The 20,446-nt window shown below is 45.8% G+C and overlaps 6 protein-coding genes across 6 annotated transcripts, besides 6 other annotated features; 5 read left to right on the top strand and 1 right to left on the bottom strand.

The window, feature by feature from the left end:
* Window positions 1–1,406: 1,406 nt before the first annotated feature.
* Window positions 1,407–1,769, top strand: NFIA_115300 (uncharacterized protein; the record flags this gene model as incomplete). Its single annotated transcript, XM_001262889.1, has 1 exon — window positions 1,407–1,769. The coding sequence occupies one exon, from the start codon at window positions 1,407–1,409 to the stop codon at window positions 1,767–1,769; it is 363 nt and encodes a 120-aa protein (XP_001262890.1).
* Window positions 1,770–2,274: 505 nt separating this feature from the next.
* NFIA_115310 (Clr5 domain-containing protein) lies at window positions 2,275–4,150 on the top strand (the record flags this gene model as incomplete). Its single annotated transcript, XM_001262890.1, has 2 exons — window positions 2,275–2,390; window positions 2,497–4,150. 2 exons carry the CDS (start codon window positions 2,275–2,277, stop codon window positions 4,148–4,150), a joined length of 1,770 nt encoding a protein of 589 aa, XP_001262891.1.
* Window positions 4,151–5,005: 855 nt separating this feature from the next.
* NFIA_115320 (WD repeat protein) lies at window positions 5,006–7,529 on the bottom strand (the record flags this gene model as incomplete). The annotated part of the gene is made up of 4 exons (XM_001262891.1): window positions 5,006–5,082; window positions 5,268–6,194; window positions 6,381–7,150; window positions 7,222–7,529. The coding sequence occupies 4 exons, from the start codon at window positions 7,527–7,529 to the stop codon at window positions 5,006–5,008; spliced, it is 2,082 nt and encodes a 693-aa protein (XP_001262892.1).
* A 461-nt stretch (window positions 7,530–7,990) lies between these two features.
* Window positions 7,991–8,394, top strand: NFIA_115330 (DNA-directed RNA polymerase core subunit RPB10; the record flags this gene model as incomplete). Its single annotated transcript, XM_001262892.1, has 4 exons — window positions 7,991–8,026; window positions 8,081–8,139; window positions 8,210–8,296; window positions 8,352–8,394. 4 exons carry the CDS (start codon window positions 7,991–7,993, stop codon window positions 8,392–8,394), a joined length of 225 nt encoding a protein of 74 aa, XP_001262893.1.
* A 1,730-nt stretch (window positions 8,395–10,124) lies between these two features.
* NFIA_115340 (uncharacterized protein) lies at window positions 10,125–12,251 on the top strand (the record flags this gene model as incomplete). The annotated part of the gene is made up of 4 exons (XM_001262893.1): window positions 10,125–10,283; window positions 10,359–10,445; window positions 10,509–10,622; window positions 10,674–12,251. 4 exons carry the CDS (start codon window positions 10,125–10,127, stop codon window positions 12,249–12,251), a joined length of 1,938 nt encoding a protein of 645 aa, XP_001262894.1.
* A 420-nt stretch (window positions 12,252–12,671) lies between these two features.
* Window positions 12,672–12,696: a microsatellite.
* Window positions 12,672–12,697: a microsatellite.
* Window positions 12,698–13,705: 1,008 nt separating this feature from the next.
* Window positions 13,706–13,753: a microsatellite.
* Window positions 13,754–14,841: 1,088 nt separating this feature from the next.
* Window positions 14,842–14,874: a microsatellite.
* Window positions 14,875–15,060: 186 nt separating this feature from the next.
* Window positions 15,061–16,533: a mobile genetic element.
* A 106-nt stretch (window positions 16,534–16,639) lies between these two features.
* Window positions 16,640–16,672: a microsatellite.
* Window positions 16,673–18,258: 1,586 nt separating this feature from the next.
* On the top strand, window positions 18,259–20,154 carry NFIA_115350 (hexose carrier protein; the record flags this gene model as incomplete). Its single annotated transcript, XM_001262894.1, has 5 exons — window positions 18,259–18,355; window positions 18,420–18,527; window positions 18,582–19,122; window positions 19,177–19,569; window positions 19,659–20,154. 5 exons carry the CDS (start codon window positions 18,259–18,261, stop codon window positions 20,152–20,154), a joined length of 1,635 nt encoding a protein of 544 aa, XP_001262895.1.
* Between the last annotated feature and the right edge of the window lie 292 nt (window positions 20,155–20,446).

Here is a 20,446-nt window from a genome sequence, read left to right on the forward strand (position 1 = left end):
TCCTCCGTCTTTCCGGTAAATCCACAGTGTGTCCTGACCTCCTAACCACGAGCCTTCTTGGTCTTGTGGCTGAACAGTGCCCAAATGTGCGTGCAAATCATTAAGTACATATTGACTTTGTGTCCCAGCACCTCCTCATTATTCAATCTGACCACAGACTTTGGGTCTGCATCTCTTGTTTTCAGCTTCACCAATTCTGATTGATGCCAGTGTTCTGGGCCGGCCGATACCACACATAGTCTTACCCCGCTACTCTCTTGGTTCAGCTCCGGTAGATATCAGATAATAGATACTACGAGCTTCAAATATCGGCTTCTTAACAACGGCTTTGACTTGCCCTACTTGCACTTACCTAGCTATTTAGCGTGCTCTGAGACGGCCATGAATTCCTTGTCCTAGCATTGAGCATATATTGTCTCATGCGGTCCAAGGAGACTTTTCGTCAGAGCGCTCTCGTGGAATAGGAAAGGCAGTTTATATCTGACCTCCCCTTCGTTTGGCACAAGCGAAAGTCAATTTGCTGCAAATAATCTCAATCGATTCGATTCTCTTTACCTTCAAATTCTTTCATGCATATTTGGACAGCGCATTTGGAAGATAGGGTCCTGTCACTTCGCCATGATACTACATTGCCAGTCCACTCTTCGGCGCAACTGAGCGATCTTCAAGAATCCCTCCTTATTATCTGATACATGAAGGATTTCAAATTCACACGTCTTGTTCCAGAGGTGATACTCAGTCATATTGACAATCCGAATAATCACCCAAGCATTGGGTCCTTACTTCATTGAAGGTCCAAAATCATGCCCTTACCCGCAAAGTCACCTCGCAATACCCTATCAACAATGTCAATTGATCACCCAAGGTCATCTTTTGAGGAAGAAGGGCTCAAAATATCCACGGATTCTTGGAGAGGAGACTGTCGCAGCGACTCTCACACTACAACTGGTGCCAGGAGGACTGTTTCATTGCATACCCGGTCTATCAGCGGAACACCATGTTTCTCTACGGCGAGCAGCCCAGGCATGGACAATTCCGACTTGCGTTGCGTTCACCCAATGCGCCAAGTGCCTGGTACCTATACCCCACAATTAAGTCAGTCCTGTCAAACACCTCTCGTGGAAAACGAGGGGTTTAAAGGACGAGTCTCGACCGAGCCAGGACAGTCTACTCGAGAATCTGATCCACTTCGATCTTCCGTTCGTGGATTTGCTACACAGACAGCGCGACATTCGTTGCAGATGCATGATAGTTCGTTCACAAGAATGCCTAGTATATCACAAACGAATCTGACCGGACGAACATCTTTTGGCTATTCACGAGACAACAGCAGCTCCCTTGAAGCAGCGTCACCAGTCTCAAGATCATCTTTAGATTTCGTGTTCCGATCGAAGACACGGACAAGCATGGATCCTATATCTCGTGCCGCCACAATTCAAGCAGCACGTCAAGCGTTTGAGGAAAAAGAAGCAGCCAAAGCACGCAAGCTTGAAGAACAGCAACTGAGGGCTGAAGAGAAACAAATGAGACGAAAGGGAAAACAAGACTGGCGCACATCATTTACAATTGCAAACAAACAGGGACCCAAGAATGGGCTATCTGAGAAGTCGATTGCCACTGAAGAACTAGATTCTCCCACGGATGTGCCACAGCGCAAGTCGAATCCAGGCTCTTGGAGATCAGAATCCAAGACGACATGGATGTTGTTTTTAACATGGTTACGGACTAGGGTCTTCAAGATACGCAGGAAGTTCCAAAGTTTTGGCTGATAATATCTAACGTCCCAATCATAGCGGACCCATGATATGGGATTCAGTTTGAGCGAAGGCTAGACTTGACAGAATCCATTTACCGTGCCCACATTCGAGGATCACCCGCTTAGTTGGGTCATTTGTACGATTTTCAATGATCGTATGAGACTCTCATGAGTCGAGACTTGTCCAAATGCTTCATCTTGCTGCCTGCCATGGGTCGTATTCTCAATGTAAAAATGTCAGTAAGTAGCGGTCTCTTCGTAAGGTGAGCATGAAGGTGGCCAATCACGTGAGCGGTACCATAAAATTGCGCAGAAGCAGTCTCTGCGCAGCCAGACTTTAGGATTATTCTACGGCGTGCCAGATAGCTCAACGGCAGCTTGACTACGGTCTGCAAGAGCGACAACAGGCGCCTTTTCTTCCATTGTCCTATCGGCTCCCGTTATCACTCTTCCTGATATCAGGTACGCTTCCTGAGACGCACCTCCACTTGGGGGGAGCGTCTCACCGAACTCTCGTCATGGTATACGACTGGGAGGGCAAGAGAGAAATATGCTATCAGATGTACATCAAAGATAAAAAAGCGCTAGAGGAAATTATGGAATACATGCGAAATGTATATCAATTCTCACCCAGGTATGCACATAGTCCTTTAAGCCAGTGCTCTTCGTCTCCCATTCTTGAAAACGCAAGATTCGATTACGTTTCTCGTTCACATTTGGCTAAGACATACACGTAACAGTAAGCGCGCCTTTCAGACTCAGTTTAAGCGATGGGGCTTTCCTTCCAAACAGAACCCGGCCCACAAAAATGCTGAGCTTGTCGCTCGCATCAAACAACTTTGGGAGCGGAATACAAGCCAACGGGACATGCTGCGCGTCTTGAATGAAGAAGGCTTTGAGATTAAAGAAAGAGAATTGATGCGAGTACGCGCGAAGAATCGCTGGCTACTCCGTGTTCCCAATGGAATGAAGTCGCAAGCAACTATCCGACCATCTGTGCAGCTACCAGAAGACGAGGGACTACTGGCACTCCAACAGGAAGTTTACAAGACTGCAGAACCCTACTACGACGCTCAGAATCTTCCTGCCGATTCATCGGTCATGCGGCCTCCATCGCCTAGCTTATCAGCTGATGTACTCGCGAAGCGTCAAGAGAGACTTGAACGCTTGAAAGCGGAGAGTGCTGAACGTTGGGCTTCCAGGAAACGGCGTCGGCGCACCAGGGAATGGGCTGGACTACCAGCCGACCCGCCTGGGCCACCTCGCTTTCCTTCTGAGACCACAATCGATGAGAGTAAGAAATACCTGAGCCTAGACAATTCTAGTTACCGTCAAATAAGAGATCAGTTTCAAAGGATATGTGAAGAGGCAGGGTTTATCAAGAAAACTGTTGCTGGACCTGAAAGATGGCAGGAAGCAAAAAACAGACTAATACAAGAGTCTGAACATCTTCAGCGGGTATTCTGGGAAGATCCCAATCGGCTGGATGCCAAAGCCCTCGCTCTCGATGTCGTTTGTACAGATGTCACTAAACGGATGAGGACATTAGAAAGGCGAATGACAATCGCGGAAGCTAAAAACGCCCTTGGGATCAATCCCGAAGAAAGCCGCCAAATTCGCAACGCATTTTACAATACACTAAAAGCGGCTCATTTTACTAGCAAGTTGGAGGCTGGTGACGAGCATTGGAAGCAACTGAAGGAGAGTTGGATTCGAGACACTGAGTTGCTGCAACGCATCCTTGCCCCTGGCTCGGCGGATCCGGAGCATGCTACGAAATTGAAAGCTCTCGAAGTGCTCTGTCGCGATGTTATGAAGCGACTTCGTGATGACCAAACCAAACGAGATCCCTCTCGGAAGAAGTCTATTACTCGCACCAATATTTCAAGTCCAGACGCTGCTGGCACCCATGACAATAGTGCATTCGGCAGCATTACTAATGGAATCAGCACGCTTGCGTCGCAAGCTCTCGCCAGCGCCCCGATGACATCGGGCGACTTAAGTGACATGCAAATAGATCCCTCGCTTCTGCAAGCGGCAAATGATACCTCGTTTGCCTCAGCAACTCATGATACTGGGAATCCTTTTGGATATGTTGACCCTATTCTAGATTCAACTTCGCTGCAAGTGCCGATCTATGTGCGAACCTATCCTCCAAACCAGGTTCACGAGTCTAAGACCAGCGTCGAGAAACTAGCAACAAAATCCGTCACCGAGTTACGCCAGCTAGTTGTTTCTAGGTATCCTGGTTCCATCGTTACCAAGATTCAGGGAATCGATCAGGATGAGCATGGAAACGAAGTCACTTTCAACATCCATGACGATAATGAACTCGACGCTTATTTAACGCATGTACATGGGCGGAGAGCATACATTGTCTGTCGCCTAGCTTAGGCTCTAAAAGGCATCCACATATGTATCCAATACACAAAAAGGCGACGGATCGATCGGCTGCTTGGCTTGAACTCGGGAACCATTTGTTACTCAGTTGTGCCCTGCTTCATCCTGCCTCGACGATCTGTAAATTGGCCTCATGCTATCTTGCTTAGGGTAGGAAATTTCCACTATAACCTGATGTTGCTTTCAAACCTGTGGTTGAGTGACGTCAATTGAGATGACCCATGGGGTTTGCGTAATGAGATCAAGTCGGAGCCTTGATGAAATGTCCGATCTGTCTCCGATTTATGTGCACAATTGAATTATGACTGTTGATATATGTGATGCGCCTATGCAGGCAATCAAGGAAAATCATAAAGACACCTCACCGTCAATAATGGCAACAAGGACAGCAAATAGAATAAAGAATTTTTCGTGTTGTATTAACAGACAAGGTACATTGATTCTGGTCTGCCCATTCAAGTTGTAAGATTTTGAACCAGACTTTTGAAAAGAACACTAGTGGGAGGCAACACAAATGGAGGAGTATCAGTAAAGACCCCGGGTAGCCCAAATGACTGCGGGGCTGAAGAGCTTCCGCTGACTGGAAGAGGCTGAAGATTATCATGCCTACTCATGTCGCGAGAACGTGTTCCAAATAAGCTTCCAAGCCCGTAATTGTGAGAGGTCCCCTCCTTGGATTGCGGTATTAACTGGGGAGCTTTATCAGAACAACTGAGGCGTTGCACATTGGCCCTGGCATCAACGACGATGTAATCCCCAGTGAGTGGATCTGAAAGTAGGGATACCGGACAATGCTTCAAAGACTGTCGAGTAAGCAGGGACAAGGTCTGCACATCATAGACTCGTATATCAAACAGAGATCCGCACGTCCTTCTCGTTCCAGCCAGATGTCGCGGGACTTTTGAGGCAACTGCACAGGTTCGCGACTTTGAGCTCACAGCCAGAAGTTGATCTTCACACGGAGTGTTATCCTGAACGGCTGATGAACTGGTCGTTCTGACTATGTCGCCAACTGTATCCCAAATATGTGTCGAATGCAGGGATAGGACAACAAGATAGCGTCCCAAGAATCTGGCTGCACATGGACGACCCGAGTAAACCCCTACCCTACTGTGATGAAGTTTGCAATTCTGCATATCCACCAGGATGACGAGGCCGGAGTCCGGACTGGACCTGGTTTGCACGCAAACAGCAAGCACCGACCCGTCCTCAGAAAAGCCCATACAGGCTGCAATTGCAGGCTCAGTTCCGCCACCAATAAATTCGCCTTTTAGGTCGATAGTACCTCGACATTTCCAGGTCTGATATCGGTGTTCTGGACGTTTCGTTGCCAACCCCAGGCGCGGCCTGTTACTAGCGCACCAGAAGCGGAGCACGGCATCACAGCCCACTGTTGCAAATTCATGACTGTATGGTCTGGACGCGAGATCCAGAATAGGCACCGAAACGCTGTCGAAGGAGTGAGGGCTGTTGATACGTGTAGTTAACTCCCACATATTGGACACTTCGTCCCATCTCCAAAACTTGAGGTATGTTTCCCGGGAAAGCGTATGGCTGCCTGTCGAAGTACTATTCGGTTCAAGAGCCCTGATATCTTCAGGGCGCGGTATCCAGTCATCGATCGTCGCCATCCACTTTCCATCCTGACATATGTCAAGGTGACTGACGTCCGGGGCAACAATTTCGGTCCCCTCTGGACTGATCCTCAAAGTCGTGGCATTGGTCCGTGCAAGAGCTTGTCTGGAAATTTGAGAGTTGGTGCGGATATCGTATGTCTGTAGCATGCACGAACTCGTTGTAGAATGATAATCCCGTGCGGCATGACGCGAAGCTGGTACCGCCACTAGAAGCCGATCATGGAATTGTGGGTGCAATACAGCTGCAGGAGGTTGAAATGAGATACGCGACTCTGGCAGAGCTGCATCGACAGGCTTGTTGACTTTGGGGCAAAGTTGCAGGCCAGTGATAGTAACATAAGGTTGCAGCTCTGTCGCTGACAGCACCATGATACAGTTGTCAGCAAGCTTCACGATGTAAGCTTTTCCAGTTGTAGAAACGACTAGATTGCAAATGGGTGAAGAGAGATGAGGTAAAAACTGCTTGCGACCAGTATCTAACTGCCATAGTACCATGACTGACTCATCTCCGCCTGAGATTATGTAGTTACCTGAATCCTGTTAACGGGGCTGCCTCCTTACTTGCACTGGCTAGAGTAGGTACATACCATCCTTTGACCAACGGACTGCATTGACGGGACCTCTATGCCAATGCAGCCGTCGAGGAGCCAGGCCCTTGCTATCATCCGAGCCAATGCCACCTGTAGGGAAAAGAGCAAGAAAATCAGGATAGATTAAGATTGAGCCCCCAGATTCTCCCAAAACAAGGTCCATGGTATCTAGGTTATTGTCCTGTGAGCCCTGTGGTATTGTTCGATTTCGTGCTTTGCTCTCTCGAACATCAATGCAAGTAACACGGACAGGTAGGACGACCTCCCTCCAGGCGTACTGCATAGTTGACGGGTCCGGCGTGTTAAATTCCCTGGTGCCAAGCAGAAGGCGCTGACCAGCCCATGCGACTATCGCTTGACCCTGTCTGAAAACCCTGAAATTGTCTATTCGTTGGGTCGTTTCAAAGACAACAATGTCGCGTGGTGTTCCACCATTGAATAAGGTGACTGTAAGTTGTCTCTTTCCATCCTTGCGCCCTCGCAAAGAAAAGAGAAGCTCATACCTTAATTTCCCGACCTCAGAGGGGCATAATTCAGCAAGGAGTGTCTCTCGGGCCAAATCCCAAGAAGCGATTTGATCTCCAGAAAGCCAATCCCACTTGCTCACACAACCAGTTGAAGTGATGATATAAAGATGTTGCGGATTTTCTGAGCAGATATTGTAACCAACGACTTTTTGACCATCGCTTAACTGTAACGTACGGGACCGGTAAGAGGTCCCAATCGAATGAACATGAATTGCTGTTTCAGTCCCGACAAGAAGATACCTAAAACGAATTCACTTAGCGCTCTTCGCTATAATAATCAAGCCTTCGCATCAACTCTTGAGGTAACTCACTCTTCATCCGAAGTGATAATCGGGTCGAGGTTGCTATACTGCCCACCGACTGGACTTGAGAGACACCAATTTTCGTGGGAGAATTTCGTCTGCTGCTCACGAGCATGCGCAGAAGTATCTTGTGTGGAAGTGGCATTCTGATTGTTATTCTCAATTGCCATTCCTTTAGCAGCTAGTTGTACGTCTTCAGTAACATCAAGTGCGCCCTTGGAAAATCGACGACGCTTGGTTCTATCCTTCTCGGTGCGCAGGGCATCGCTAGTTCTGGATCTTTTTGTATGTCCTGGCGCGAGACTCGAACCCGACATTGTAAGAGAGATTAGGCAAGGTGAGGTCCTGGGGATCAGATTCAAAACGATGCAGCTTAGTTCAGACTGCTACAATGACCTCAGAGATGCCGTGAGGTAGTTCGATATACAAAGAGTCATGGTACTCTTGTAGGCTTGTTTTTTCAATCAGTTCTTTTTTTTCTCTTTCGAAACCTTTTGGGTTCCACCAAGATCTCCCAGATTTTGAGGCTAGTATATATAAGGTTAGCCAATTTCCTAAAACAGTAATTATGTGGGGAAGCGATGCAAAATTATATGTCCGCATTTCTCGTACCTTTCAGGATATTCGTTCATTCTTCTGTTCAGTCTCTGCAAGTATCATACAGGATCCAATAAAGCAATACCATTTTTGTTCTACATTGTGTGTCCTGTATTGACCTTATATCCTCTGCATCCTTCTTGATCTTCTCAAAAAATTCATTAGCATACAATTTGACCCAATGATTATCCCTGTTCGGTGCTTTTCTTGTGGCAAGGTAAACTTGATCCTTCTAACAAGCTGCTTGCTGTTGCTCATAGATTTCTACCAGGTTGTCGGTGATCTTTGGGAACGTTATTTACAGCTACTTGATGAGGGTATTCCGGATGGGTAAGTTTGACCCTCCATTTACCCAGTTTTTCCTTTGAATTTAATTGTTTTGCTAATACCTTTTGTAAAGTGATGCTATGGATCAGCTTGGTTGCAAGAGGTACTGTTGCCGCAGAATGATCATGACCCACGTCGATCTCATTGAAAAGCTTCTTCGGTGAGTATATATGATCCTGACTTCGTACGCAGCTATACTTATACTCTCCTGATAGGTACAATCCTGCTGAAAGAGATCGGGCAAAATCTCAAATATGATGTTTCTGTCTTCTGGCTGTGGGATCTATTGTGCCTACGTACCCTCAATATCTCCAATTCCGCTCTCCCTGGCCTACTTGACAGAACGACCGGGTTATGCCCATAGTGCAAGACCTTGCCCACAGTGCAGGGCCTTGCTAGTCCCGTTTCGGCGGCAGTACCGACTTTTCCCATCCTCCCCGTCGCTTTACTGCTATCATGCCTCTCGATTACCATGAGGGCCACGCCTACTTCTGAGTTCAAACCGACAGTATCCGAAAAGGCATGGTATAGGAGAAGTAAAGTGGAACCTTTTCCTCCGTCTGCGGGGCATCGATCACATTTCCTCGCTTCTGTGGTTCTACGCTACTTTGCCTGTTGATCATGTGGATAATCTGAATTTTAAGAGCTCAACATCTCAGATCAGTCTTATTTGAGTCGCTTTCATGCTTTCATGCTGTCAGCCTTGAGACGTATGATTAATCTCGGGCGATCTATCATATTCCCTACGTTCGAGGTGCTTTCTGGATACTGGGTCGACTTTATTTTGACTGTGAAATGAGGATGACTCGAGCTCTGAACAGTGATTTGCATATGCAATAGTTGAGCTCTTATCTGGGAGAACATCAGAATGCCCGGGGCACTCTGTTGCATCTATGCAATTTGACCTAGCTATACTTTGATTGCAGCCAACTTTACAACCTGGTATAAGTATGAATTGTTTGCCACCACTTTCAATCTTGGCCTAGGAATGAAAAATGCTGCCATGCAGCAGCCTTAAGCTTCTCTATATCATGCATGTGACTACTGTTGACATCACTATATTCGGGCGTTTTGATCTGAATTCCGTATTCTATGGATGCCGCAAAGAAGGAAGAGGTAGCAAAGCCCCTTGCTCCTATTGCTTGTAGCTGACATATATCTACTCACTACACTGGAATCCTTGCACCTGGATTGAGACCGGCAATTATAGTAGATTTCGGAAATCATTTGCACTAACGTATGACCCTGCAGCATATGCCCACAAAGTACTCCGTATACATCAGCATTTGAACCAATGACAAGGAAATCATTGCTATAAATTCCCCAATCCTAGCCGTCACGAAGTACCTTATCAAAGAAAGTCATTGATATGTCTCATTAGCTGTGAAGAATGTCCAAGCTAACCTGGGTGCAGCCCCTCATACTTTAAATGCTTAACTACCTACCTTTCTTGTTATCAGGTATTTGCTACAAAGTAGGTAGGTATGCACCACATCTGCAAAATTCATCTTAAAAGAGATATAGGTATACTGCTCTTATACAATGCCATGATATTACGGTTTGCTCGGGGAATTACTGCGCTCATGAGTGAGCATTAAAAATCAACAGCTAACTTTCAACACACTTTGGCCTGGACCTTTATAGAACAGGTACCTAATAGGCGCCCAACTGCTTCGTACAAGCGGGGAGATTGTTTACGCAGCACAGCCCGTCCAAGATCAGACGTACTTATTATCAGAAGCTAAGCCAAAAATGGCCATACCATGTTCTTTGCTGTTGCAGTCGAAAGAGGAGCACTACTGGGCTGAGGTTGACTGTACAAAGTGGCACTCCATTATAGCCGATTGGCAGATTCAAAAAATACTGGACACAAGCCCAGTGACTCCTTTAGGATGTAAGGACCTGAGAGGATTTCCGTCGGATGACCTTGTATTTGCTAACACACCAGGTCCATTGATGATCGCCCTGCCAAACATGGACTTGAGACCATGGATATCTTGGACTCTTCACTAACAATTCCATCACACGATCAGACGGACGCTGTAGAGCACGATGACACTGGCATCTACGACTCGGAAAGACCACTTGCATCTAAAATCACTAAACCCCAGCAGCGAATATCTCACGCCAACCAGACCGAACTCAGGGTAAGTATCATTTATGCATGAGAGTTTTGATAGTCGTCATTGACCTTCATCAAAATATAGGTACAAACAAAACAGACTTCTCTTGCCGCTCTTGGCCCACGAGCGAATGATGATGATGCTCCACGGTCTGTGATACATGCACCTCCTGGCTTTCGCCAATTTGTAAGGATCATGTCAGACGATCTGTGGGCCGTTACCTAGTTGCTGAAGCTGTGTCTGTTCTAGAAGTTTGGCAACTATGACGACTCCGACAGCTTGATCGACCCAGTTATGGCATCATCGCACAGCAACTCGGCCGAGATAGCACCATCGATAGTTCGAGACGACGAATCAGGAAAGGTGCTTTATCGCTCTCAATCCACAAGCTAGCAGCGACTGACTTCGTTACAGAAGCACTCTATATCACCGTCTCCTTTAACCACTTCTATTGAACCTGCGAAAGATTGGTCAGAGCGAGCAACTCCTCGAGCACAAACAAGGCAGGATTTCGAAAGCATTGACCTCCAGTCTCAGCCGAGTGTACTCGCCGGTGAAATCTCGGCTCCTAAGCAACATACATCTACGGACTCTACGTTCTATGAGCCGAGCATTCTTGTGCATCAGAATATACCTCCAGTTCAAACTACAGGTGTCTCTACCACAGTAGACGGGGGGTCAGGCACACTCGAAGCCGCCGTTCGGCATCTTTTTGACGGTGAAGCTGAGATCAAAGCACTCAAAACAGCGCTCGCGGAATGCTGGACGCTCTGTAATACATTAGCCAGACTGAGCTATATCCATCGCGGGCGTACTGCGGACAATGCTGGCACTGGTCTCATCGAAGAAAATGCATGGACATCGTGCTGGAAGTTGTGTCAGGAGTTATATGAGAGTCAACAAGATGAGTATGTGTCGCCGGTCAAGCCGACGTTAGACCTGTGTCGTGAATTCTGCCAAAATTTATTTGAAATCCGCATCCGTGACAACGAGCTTGCAGATTCAGTGCTTCGGGTCAGTTTCGAATTAAACAATCATCTTTACAACACGCATGATCGACATCTACCAGACGCTTTCAGGGAAAGGACGCTAGACTTCTATATCACCCTTTGTCATCGTCTCATGAAACAGAGGACCCGTGTCTCGGAGACCGACTCCCTTTTGAAGGCTTCTTGGTCTTTGGCGGAGATGCTGTTCACAATCCGCCAAGGTAAAAGGGAAGGGAGGCCGATAAATGAAGAAATGCTTGGCTCCGCTGTGCAAGCTTGCTGGGAACTCTGTGATCTTTTTCGCGAGGGATGGACACAACGTAGCTTACGTTACTCTGATCGTGGAACGCCACGACCGAGTCAGGCCACCTTCACCCATGGCATGCAGCAGGCCGGCCAACAGGAAATCGCTGCTACAGATGAACGGCTGCGCCAGCGAGGTAATCCCGAAACTCCTACGACCATTTTCGATGAGACCACCACTATTTCGCCGGATGACGCCCCAGTTCAGAACATTTTTCTCTTGGGAAAAGATGCCGATCAATTTGTGCAGGCAAGGTGGTCCTCGAGCTTGTCAACGGTCTCAGATATCAGCCAAGGTTCTGGGCAAACATCTTCGACAAATACTATAAGAACGTCGCCTAACGATACGACCCTGGCATGCATACAAGCTTTACTGACCAAGGCCGCGGTCGACAGCGGATTTCAGCCCGAGAAATCACAGAGCCTATCAAGCTTTGTAAAGACGCTTTCATCAGACGCGTTTGGATCGGCACCGTGGCAAATGTCACTTCTGAGGAGTTATAAGAGTCTTCTGGCACATGACCCAGTATTCCGCAATATTGGCTTGCAACCGCATTCGAATGCTGCGGATATAGCAAGGGCTGTCCGAGTGACGACACAGGGCAATCAATATTCTTGGCTGCGGGATCTCTATCGCCTGGTGTTTGGCGTCCATGTGGATGATGTCGCCAGTCGTCAGGGGGTCGCACTTCAGGCATAATGCATCTCTTGGCGATGATAACATTGGGATTTACTTAATGGATACTGTAACTCTGGCTCGATATGCTCTATCTCAGCCATTATAATATTGTATATTGTTTGCTGATTGCGTCGATACTATGTTTAGAAGTCCGGTTCAATCTCCATGAATAAGTATGGTAAAGCCTTATCCGGGCGGGGTTCCTCTTTTCGCCCTCTATTCTTCCCCCCAATATGACTCAAGTGACTGTCTTGCTCGAGGGCTGGCTTCTTATACTCTGCTCGCTGGGACCGAAAGCCCGATGGGCCCCTGAGAAAGCCTTCTTATCGATCGCAGCGAGAAAAGGTGTTTACTTGCCTGGTATTTACGTTTCATCGTGGTGCTGGTAGCCTTTACTCATTGCACGACATTGTGAGCAATGCTGAACTCCTACCAGAAATCTTTTTTTTTTTTTTTTTTTTTTTTTTGAGTTTTGACGAACATTCAATGGAACTCGAAGCCGCCAGGTATTATTTCTGAGATTGAGGCTGAAGTCAAGCCGAAGTATCGAGGCTTCGACGGAAGAACTCGAGTCTCTACCCAGTCTGTTCAGCAGTGTGTCCTGCAGACCTTCATGCCGTACTTACACTAGCTATTTCCATTCACTCATTCTTGCCTACTCATTTTCAAAAATTCCGTTCTCTTACTTTCTAGGACGATGTACTTGTTTGCAAAATACTAAAGGTGTACTGCAATGACATATCCAATATAATTTGGATTACTGCTGCGATAAATCTAACGGTCAATGGTGTGTATTAACTGTTGCTGGTGAAGCCACTGGCTACTAACTCCGTACTACTATCTGACAAGCTTTTATGGCTGTGGGAGCTCTGTCTCCAAGGAATGTAATCTTCTTCGCCTGCCTACAAGCTCATTGGACCATAGGTTTACTATGTTGGGGTAACGTGTTAATCAGTAAGCGATCCGCCATTGTAGTATTCCATATACAATGGCACTGTTTTAAATATTAGTATTTCCATCACAACAGCTTTAGGAGGCCTTTTTCTATAGTATAGTTATATATATGTGTAACATAGAATAGGAAATTAGTTTTTTCTAGATTTTTTTAGGTTTTTTTTTTATGAATGGTAATATAGTATTATTCTCAAATACATAGGATATAGCTGTAAAGAATATTACCTCAAGAAAATAAAGCGCCATAAAGGTCTCTACTTAATATATATATATTTAATATAAGAGTAATTTGTATACTAAGCTTTAGGTATCCTAGATTCTTTGTTATTAAGATATCAAAGTTCTGAAAAGTGCTATATTATATGGACTACAGTAGATGGCGGCTGGCATACAATGGCGGATTGCTTACTGATTACATTAGTATAAATCATGAGTGTATGCAACATGTTGATTAAACTGTACATCCAGCTCCACGGTCTGTATATTCTAAGCATGAAGCATAGTCTGACGATGCGCATGTAGGATCTATTGTTAGCCAGAACATGGGATCTAGTGTTAGCCAGAACATGGACATCATATAGCGTAGGAGTATTTCGCACAATCCTATAGTTTCATTGATGTAGGGTCTGGTACATGGTAAAGTTCCTGGCATTATGCCTCTCTGCCTCCTCCTTCGATGGCATTTTCTATCCATGACAAAATCCCATCTGATACCATGTGGGAGAAGAACATGCAAAAGGGTTATTCTAAAGCTCAACGAAGTTTAAAAGTTATGTCTGGCAAGTCAATCTGCAGAACGATCTCATCTATGGTAGAGGTAAGGTTAGCTTGGAAATGGAAATGCCAATAGTCAGCCTACTATCTACAGTTCTACACTTAGCCGAGCAAAGACGTTAGGTAGACATTTGTCATCTCTCATGATAATACAGTGAGAGCAGCAATGAGTTAAAGGGGACGAACATCGTCCCTCAGCTCTGGTAAAGCGGGGGTAGTAAAGAATGCTTAGCTGCTCCAGTACTGCATAGAAGCACATCATAAAATAAATAACGCAGAGCATGCTTTTTGGAATTCTGATTTCAAATCAAAAGCACTGCTTTGTTTTCTGGCATTTCAATTCTTCTATATATATTATAGGATTACTGTTACATATGATCTCAGTGATGTGTTGGTACTCCATAGACTAGCTCAACAAAGATAGTCATTATCATCTAGGTGGTCCTTGTGATGAGTAGTATAAAGTGTTCTGGCAATTATTCTCAGTAGAGTTTCATGAAATTCACTGATACCCATATAACCATCCTTTTCCCCCTCTTTTATCATTCATCGGAAGCCCCATTTATCCAAAAACAAAATGATATTGGCCATATTGATCCCACTGAAATCTCAAGGTCGGCTTTTTAGCCACACACGCCACGCGGCGCACTATCTTGCGAATCACAGCAGTAATGACAGGCATCCGCATCCCACAGATGTCATAGGGGGCCAAAAATAATTGGATCACGATCGATCTTTTAGGAGAAATATGAGTCCGGCAAACTTGGCGGGATCCAATGTCAAGCACTCGGCATACTTTCCAAGGAATGTATAAGCACAAGCCCAAGAAACTTAAGGAACTTAAAAGCAACTTGGTTACCCCTGGGTTTTAATTAACGTAATCCACCACCGAGCGGCACACACCACCGAGCGGCACATGATTTTTACCAAAATTAACAAACCAGGAAATCTTCTACTACTGCGCAATCAGAATAAAGCTATTTTCATACATAAGAGAATTATATTACCTACTAGGGCAGCCAGTTCTAATATGACCAATTTGATGACAGTTACTACATCGTGGTGGCGCACGCTTCCTAGGCATTGTTTCCACTGAAACCAGCCTCTCTGCTTCTTGAGCAAGCTGCTGGCCTTCAGCCCCTGTTAGAACGCCCCCTGAGGCAATAAAAGATCGAGTAGCTGCGCGCTTTCGCTTTCGCTTCTCATTTGCTGCACGAAGCTCATTCATCTGATGTTGTAACAGAATAACGTCGTGCATGGTGGATTCAGCTGCCTTTGCTAGCTGACGGAGTGCTTCGTTTGGGGGGCTTTCGGAGTTGCAATTAATAAGTTGCTTGATAAGCTCCATCTGCTTTTGCACCTCAGCAGTAGTCAAAGGGGTCTTTGCAACCCATGACCCGTCTGAGGGACCATGAGCTGTGGTTGGGGGTGTGATATTCTTAATAGTAAGCTTATCCAACACCCTCTGAGGGTTTAATGGAATCAGACCAGAAGCTTCAAAACCACTGCAAATATTCTTGGGTGATATAGCCTTTCGTGACTCTCTATAGAGATCAAGAAAGTTTTGCTTATCAATATGATGAATACCATGTTGGATGCTTCTCATCACCTCTGCACCATATGCCTCCTTTAGGGGTGCAAAGCAACCAACATCAAGAGGCTGTAAATGATTTGATGAATGAGAAGGCATGTATAAAGGAATGATCTGATGATTCTTGCAGAAAAGATCAAACTCTGCAGATTCATGGCTAGCATGGCCATCAAGAATCAGAAGCCGATATCTCCCTATTGTACGTGCCATGGTATGCTTCTGAAAGACTTTTTCCAACCATGATAGGCCAAGCTGATTGTTGGTCCATCCATTATCACTAAGACCAATCAGCCAGTCGTGGGGTATATCTTGATACCATTGGGATTGATGGACTTTGCCAGTAAAGATGATCATAGGTGGTAGAGCCCATCCAGAAGTATTGATACATTCAATGGCAGTCACCCATTCGCGATTCCCTGGCTGTATGGCTCGTACGCGACTTGTTCGATGACGGGATGCAGTAATAACCTTTGCAGTATGGGCTACACCCATTTGGAAGCCAGTTTCATCAAAGTTGTAGATATCCTGCTCAAGAATACCATATTTTACTATAGTATTCTGAACTAGGTCGAACCACTGTTTGATGATCTTTAGATCCTCACATTTTACACGTTGATAATCGTACTTGCGGGTGTATTTGGATATGATCTCATCATGTCGTTTGATAAAGCGAGAAACCCAGTTCAAGCCAACAGCCTCAGGCTCTCCCTTGTGAGATAGTAATAGATTCGCCATCGTCCGTACCATATCCTGGGTTGGAGGGAGACCACGCTCATCCATATCAAGAATCCACTTCTTAAGAGAAGCTTCTTCCAAAACTGTGAGCTTCTGGCTGTTTGCTGGAATGTTCAGGCGTGCTTTTCGACCTTTGATTCGGTAAGTGAGCGTACGATATGGTACATCATATGCTGCGGCTGCTGCGCGGATGCTCTTAAATTGGCTATTTTTAAATGCTTGAATTGCGAGCTGTATTCGGTCCTCTGATTCAGCAGCTGGATCTGTAGATCCTTGAGGCATAATGATGAGTTGGTGATACCATGAAGCAATCTGTTAACTAATCAGGGGATGAGGTGGTAGTGTATCGAAAGTTTGTGCCGCTCGGTGGTGTGTGCCGCTCGGTGGTGGATTACGTTAAGCATGGTTCATTAATAACGCAACATTGCTTCTCTTTATTTTCCATGCTTGTGTTTATGGAGCTAGTCTGTTCTGGGGAGGCCGTACAGAGTACTAAGGTAGCTACCTACATGTACCTCTCCAAGCAACCAAATTAATAATACTATTGAACAGCGCAACCATTACCAAGTACAAACCATGTCAATAGAGTTACTGCACCTTATCAGAATCCTTAAGATGCAGGTACCCCTCAACCAGGTAGGTACTCCGTAGTGAGTAATGACCGAGGAAGGAATCGGGATGAACTGTGCTAAACTGACAGCCAAGACATAATGTGGCTTGCAATATCCACACCAGTGCAACATAAAAATGTGTTCTTGGATGTTACAGTATGAAAAGGATAGGTTAGTTCACAGGCAACACATATAACCCACAGAATGTTCAATCTAAGACTCTGCAGGAAAGTAATAGACACAATACAAGCCTAATATTAGCATATTAACTTTTCTGGTTTTGGATGAGAGAACCTGATAATTCACATGAAAGAATGTAAAAGATGAACCTCGATAGTGTACTCTATACCTAGGGCTGTACATACAGGCCATGAGATCTGCGCAATGTCCCCATGTGAAACCCCAGAAAGAACCAAGGCATCGAGGCGCCTTTTCAAATTCCGCATTTTAGTTTTATTTCTCATCTCTTGAGTTTCTTTGTCTCTCTTTGGTGTCTCTGGATTTAATTGTGACAATATTAAACCGGACCTTACGTATGATAAACCTCCTGGCGCTGTTTTAATTATTCATAAATAATATGGTTGCTCAATTAGCTGAGAACTTTGGTTTCATTATTATGACTCGTTACTGTTGAAGTGAGAACTTCCATGGGTCAAGTGACTACACCTACCTTTTGGTTTCAGCCTGAGCCCGCTGCTTTTCAAGTCTTCCGATGTATTAATCCAATGGTAAACTTGAAGCAATAAGCTAAAAGCTTTGCTCCGTGCACTAGCCCCAGGAGATCTCCGCCTCTCCAACCCCCATGTTCCCAATGATATATCTACCCTGGTTATTTTCACTATATTGATGGCTACCCTTTTCTCAAGGCAGATTAGCGGCGGGTTCAGACTAACCATTCGGCTACTTCTTGCATACTGGAGGTAAAAAATTTTGCTGCTACGAATTATGTTCCCCACCGCCCTCGAAACTCTGCTAAAAGCCTGTCGGAAAGAAAGGGAAAATTCAAGAGTTAAGAGGAATTCTCTCCAACTCACGGATCAGCCACGGTGCTCTTGAGACTTCTGAGATTACCGTGGAGTCTTGGGTCGGATTATGTCTCCACACGTTTTTCCCATGCTCTGGGGGAGGTGCGTGGGGAAATATATAAACATGATCTTCCTCCTCACATGTATCGATCTACCTACCCTCCTGCTCACACCAAGCCACCTTTCTTCCTTAGGTTGCCGATACTCGCTGCCCTAATATAGGCCTAGTCACCCTTCTCGGATCTCTTGAGCAGGAGCTTGCGCCGTGTTGCAGTTGAGAACCTTGTTCAAGAGCATCACTTCTGTCTACTAGGTGCTTACCACCTGGAAAGATTATCATGGCTGCCCCGAAGTTCGCTGGTATGTCTGGCAACCTGCTTATGCGAGCAGTGACAGCCGCAGCGACGATGGGTTTCTTGCTCTTCGGTTACGATCGTATGTTAATAGAACACTTGGAATCGAGTCACCTCTTTGGTCCTCAGCTGATTACTTGAAACAGAAGGTGTTATGAGCAGCATCATCGATGCTCAACCTTTCAATGATGTATTTACTGCGACCAGAGGTAATTCGACTATGCAGGGCACAGTAACTGCCATTTACGAAATAGGTATGTTTGACATCGAAAGAATGAAACATGATCCTTTATTGATGCTCTCTTCAGGGTGTCTCGCTGGTGCTGTCTTTGTACTGGGTGCTGGCGACTGGCTGGGTCGCCGAAAGTCGATCATGGCGGGTGCAACTGTGATGATCATTGGCGTCATCATTCAAGTAACTTCGTATCCGGGACATGTCCCACTCGCACAGTTTATCGTCGGGCGAGTTATTACTGGCATTGGAAATGGGATGAACACATCAACGATTCCAACGTACCAAGCTGAGTGCTCAAGAACATCCAACAGAGGATTGCTTATCTGCATAGAAGGTGCTACTATCGCATTTGGTACTCTTATAGCCTATTGGATTGACTTTGGTGCATCTTATGGCTCGCCTGATCTTACGTGGCGTTTCCCCATTGCATTCCAAATAGTCTTTGGTCTTTTCATCATCTTTGGAATGATGGTTCTGCCCGAGTCGCCCCGCTGGCTGTTCACTCGCGAACGATATGAGGAGGGTGAAACTGTGATTGCTGCACTTATGGGCAAAGAGATATCCCATCACGATGTACAACTCCAGAAAAACATCATTCTTGACTCAATTAGGGCGTAAGTCATATTCTAGCGGTGTACCTATTGAGCCCGGGGCTGACTTTTCGACAGTTCAGGTCAAATGGGAAAGAACACCCCCTTGTCTGCTGTATTCACCGGCGGGAAGACTCAGCATTTCCGACGGATGCTTTTAGGGTCCTCCTCTCAATTTTTCCAGCAGATTGGCGGCTGCAATGCAGTCATCTATTATCTGCCAGTGCTTTTCAAGAACTCACTGAACCAGACAGAGTTTATGTCTATGATACTGGGAGGCGTTAATATGATTGTCTACTCAATATTCGCTACATTTTCGTGGTTTCTGATTGAGAGAGTTGGAAGACGCAAGCTCTTCTTGTGGGGCACAGTTGGTCAGTGTCTCTCAATGGTGCTCACTTTTGCTTGCTTGATTCCAGGCACTCCATCTGCTGCAAAGGGCGCTGCAGTAGGTCTCTTCACATATATTGCGTGAGTACTTCTTGTCACCCTTCTGCGCCCATTCACTTCACCAATTTAGGCCCGGATTCTGATACTGGGAATATGCTGATCCTCTTCAGGTCTTTTGGTGCCACCTGGCTGCCCTTGCCTTGGCTATATCCCGCCGAAATTTCTCCGATCAAGACAAGAGCGAAGGCTAATGCTATCTCAACATGCACAAATTGGCTTTTCAATTTTCTCATCGTCATGGTGACTCCCATCATGATTTCTAATATTAGCTGGGGGACTTATCTTTTCTTTGCATGTATCAATGCATGCTTTCTCCCGGTCATTTACCTCTTCTATCCTGAGACTGCTGGGCGGTCACTTGAGGAAATTGACCTTATCTTTGCGAAAGGCTTTCTGGAGAACATAAACTATGTTCGTGCTGCTAAAGAGTTGCCATTCCTCTCCGATGAGGATGTTGAGCGGGTGGCTATCCAGTACGGTTTTGGCCCTGCTGATGCGGACGTCAAGGGCAACGAGAGTAGCGACAGTGCAGAGTTCAATGCTGCGAGGATGGAGGATCATGCGACGGCCGACCCCGAGAAGGGTGCGTTCACCCAGACTAATTAGATCTCTCACATTCGGGATTGGCGGAGTTGGGATCTTTCCGCGCCGTTAGCTTGGAATATGTTTCGCCTTCTGTCGATCTTCTGCCCCCTCGTTTTCGCTTGAATTAGGTGGAGCTTGCTCTGCTGTGTACAGTTCTGTTGCTATGGATGCTTTGGATATATTCCCTGCTCTGATAGGGTTACAGAAGCGTGGTCATACTCAAATATCTAGACTTGATACCCATATCCTATGGGCCTATCGATGAGAATTCTTACAATAGAAGTTTAGAGTTTTCGAAATATCATCCATTGTA

Source organism: Aspergillus fischeri, genomic scaffold (assembly GCF_000149645.3).
Source record: "Aspergillus fischeri NRRL 181 1099437636259 genomic scaffold, whole genome shotgun sequence".
NCBI classification, from domain to species: Eukaryota; Fungi; Ascomycota; class Eurotiomycetes; order Eurotiales; family Aspergillaceae; genus Aspergillus; species Aspergillus fischeri.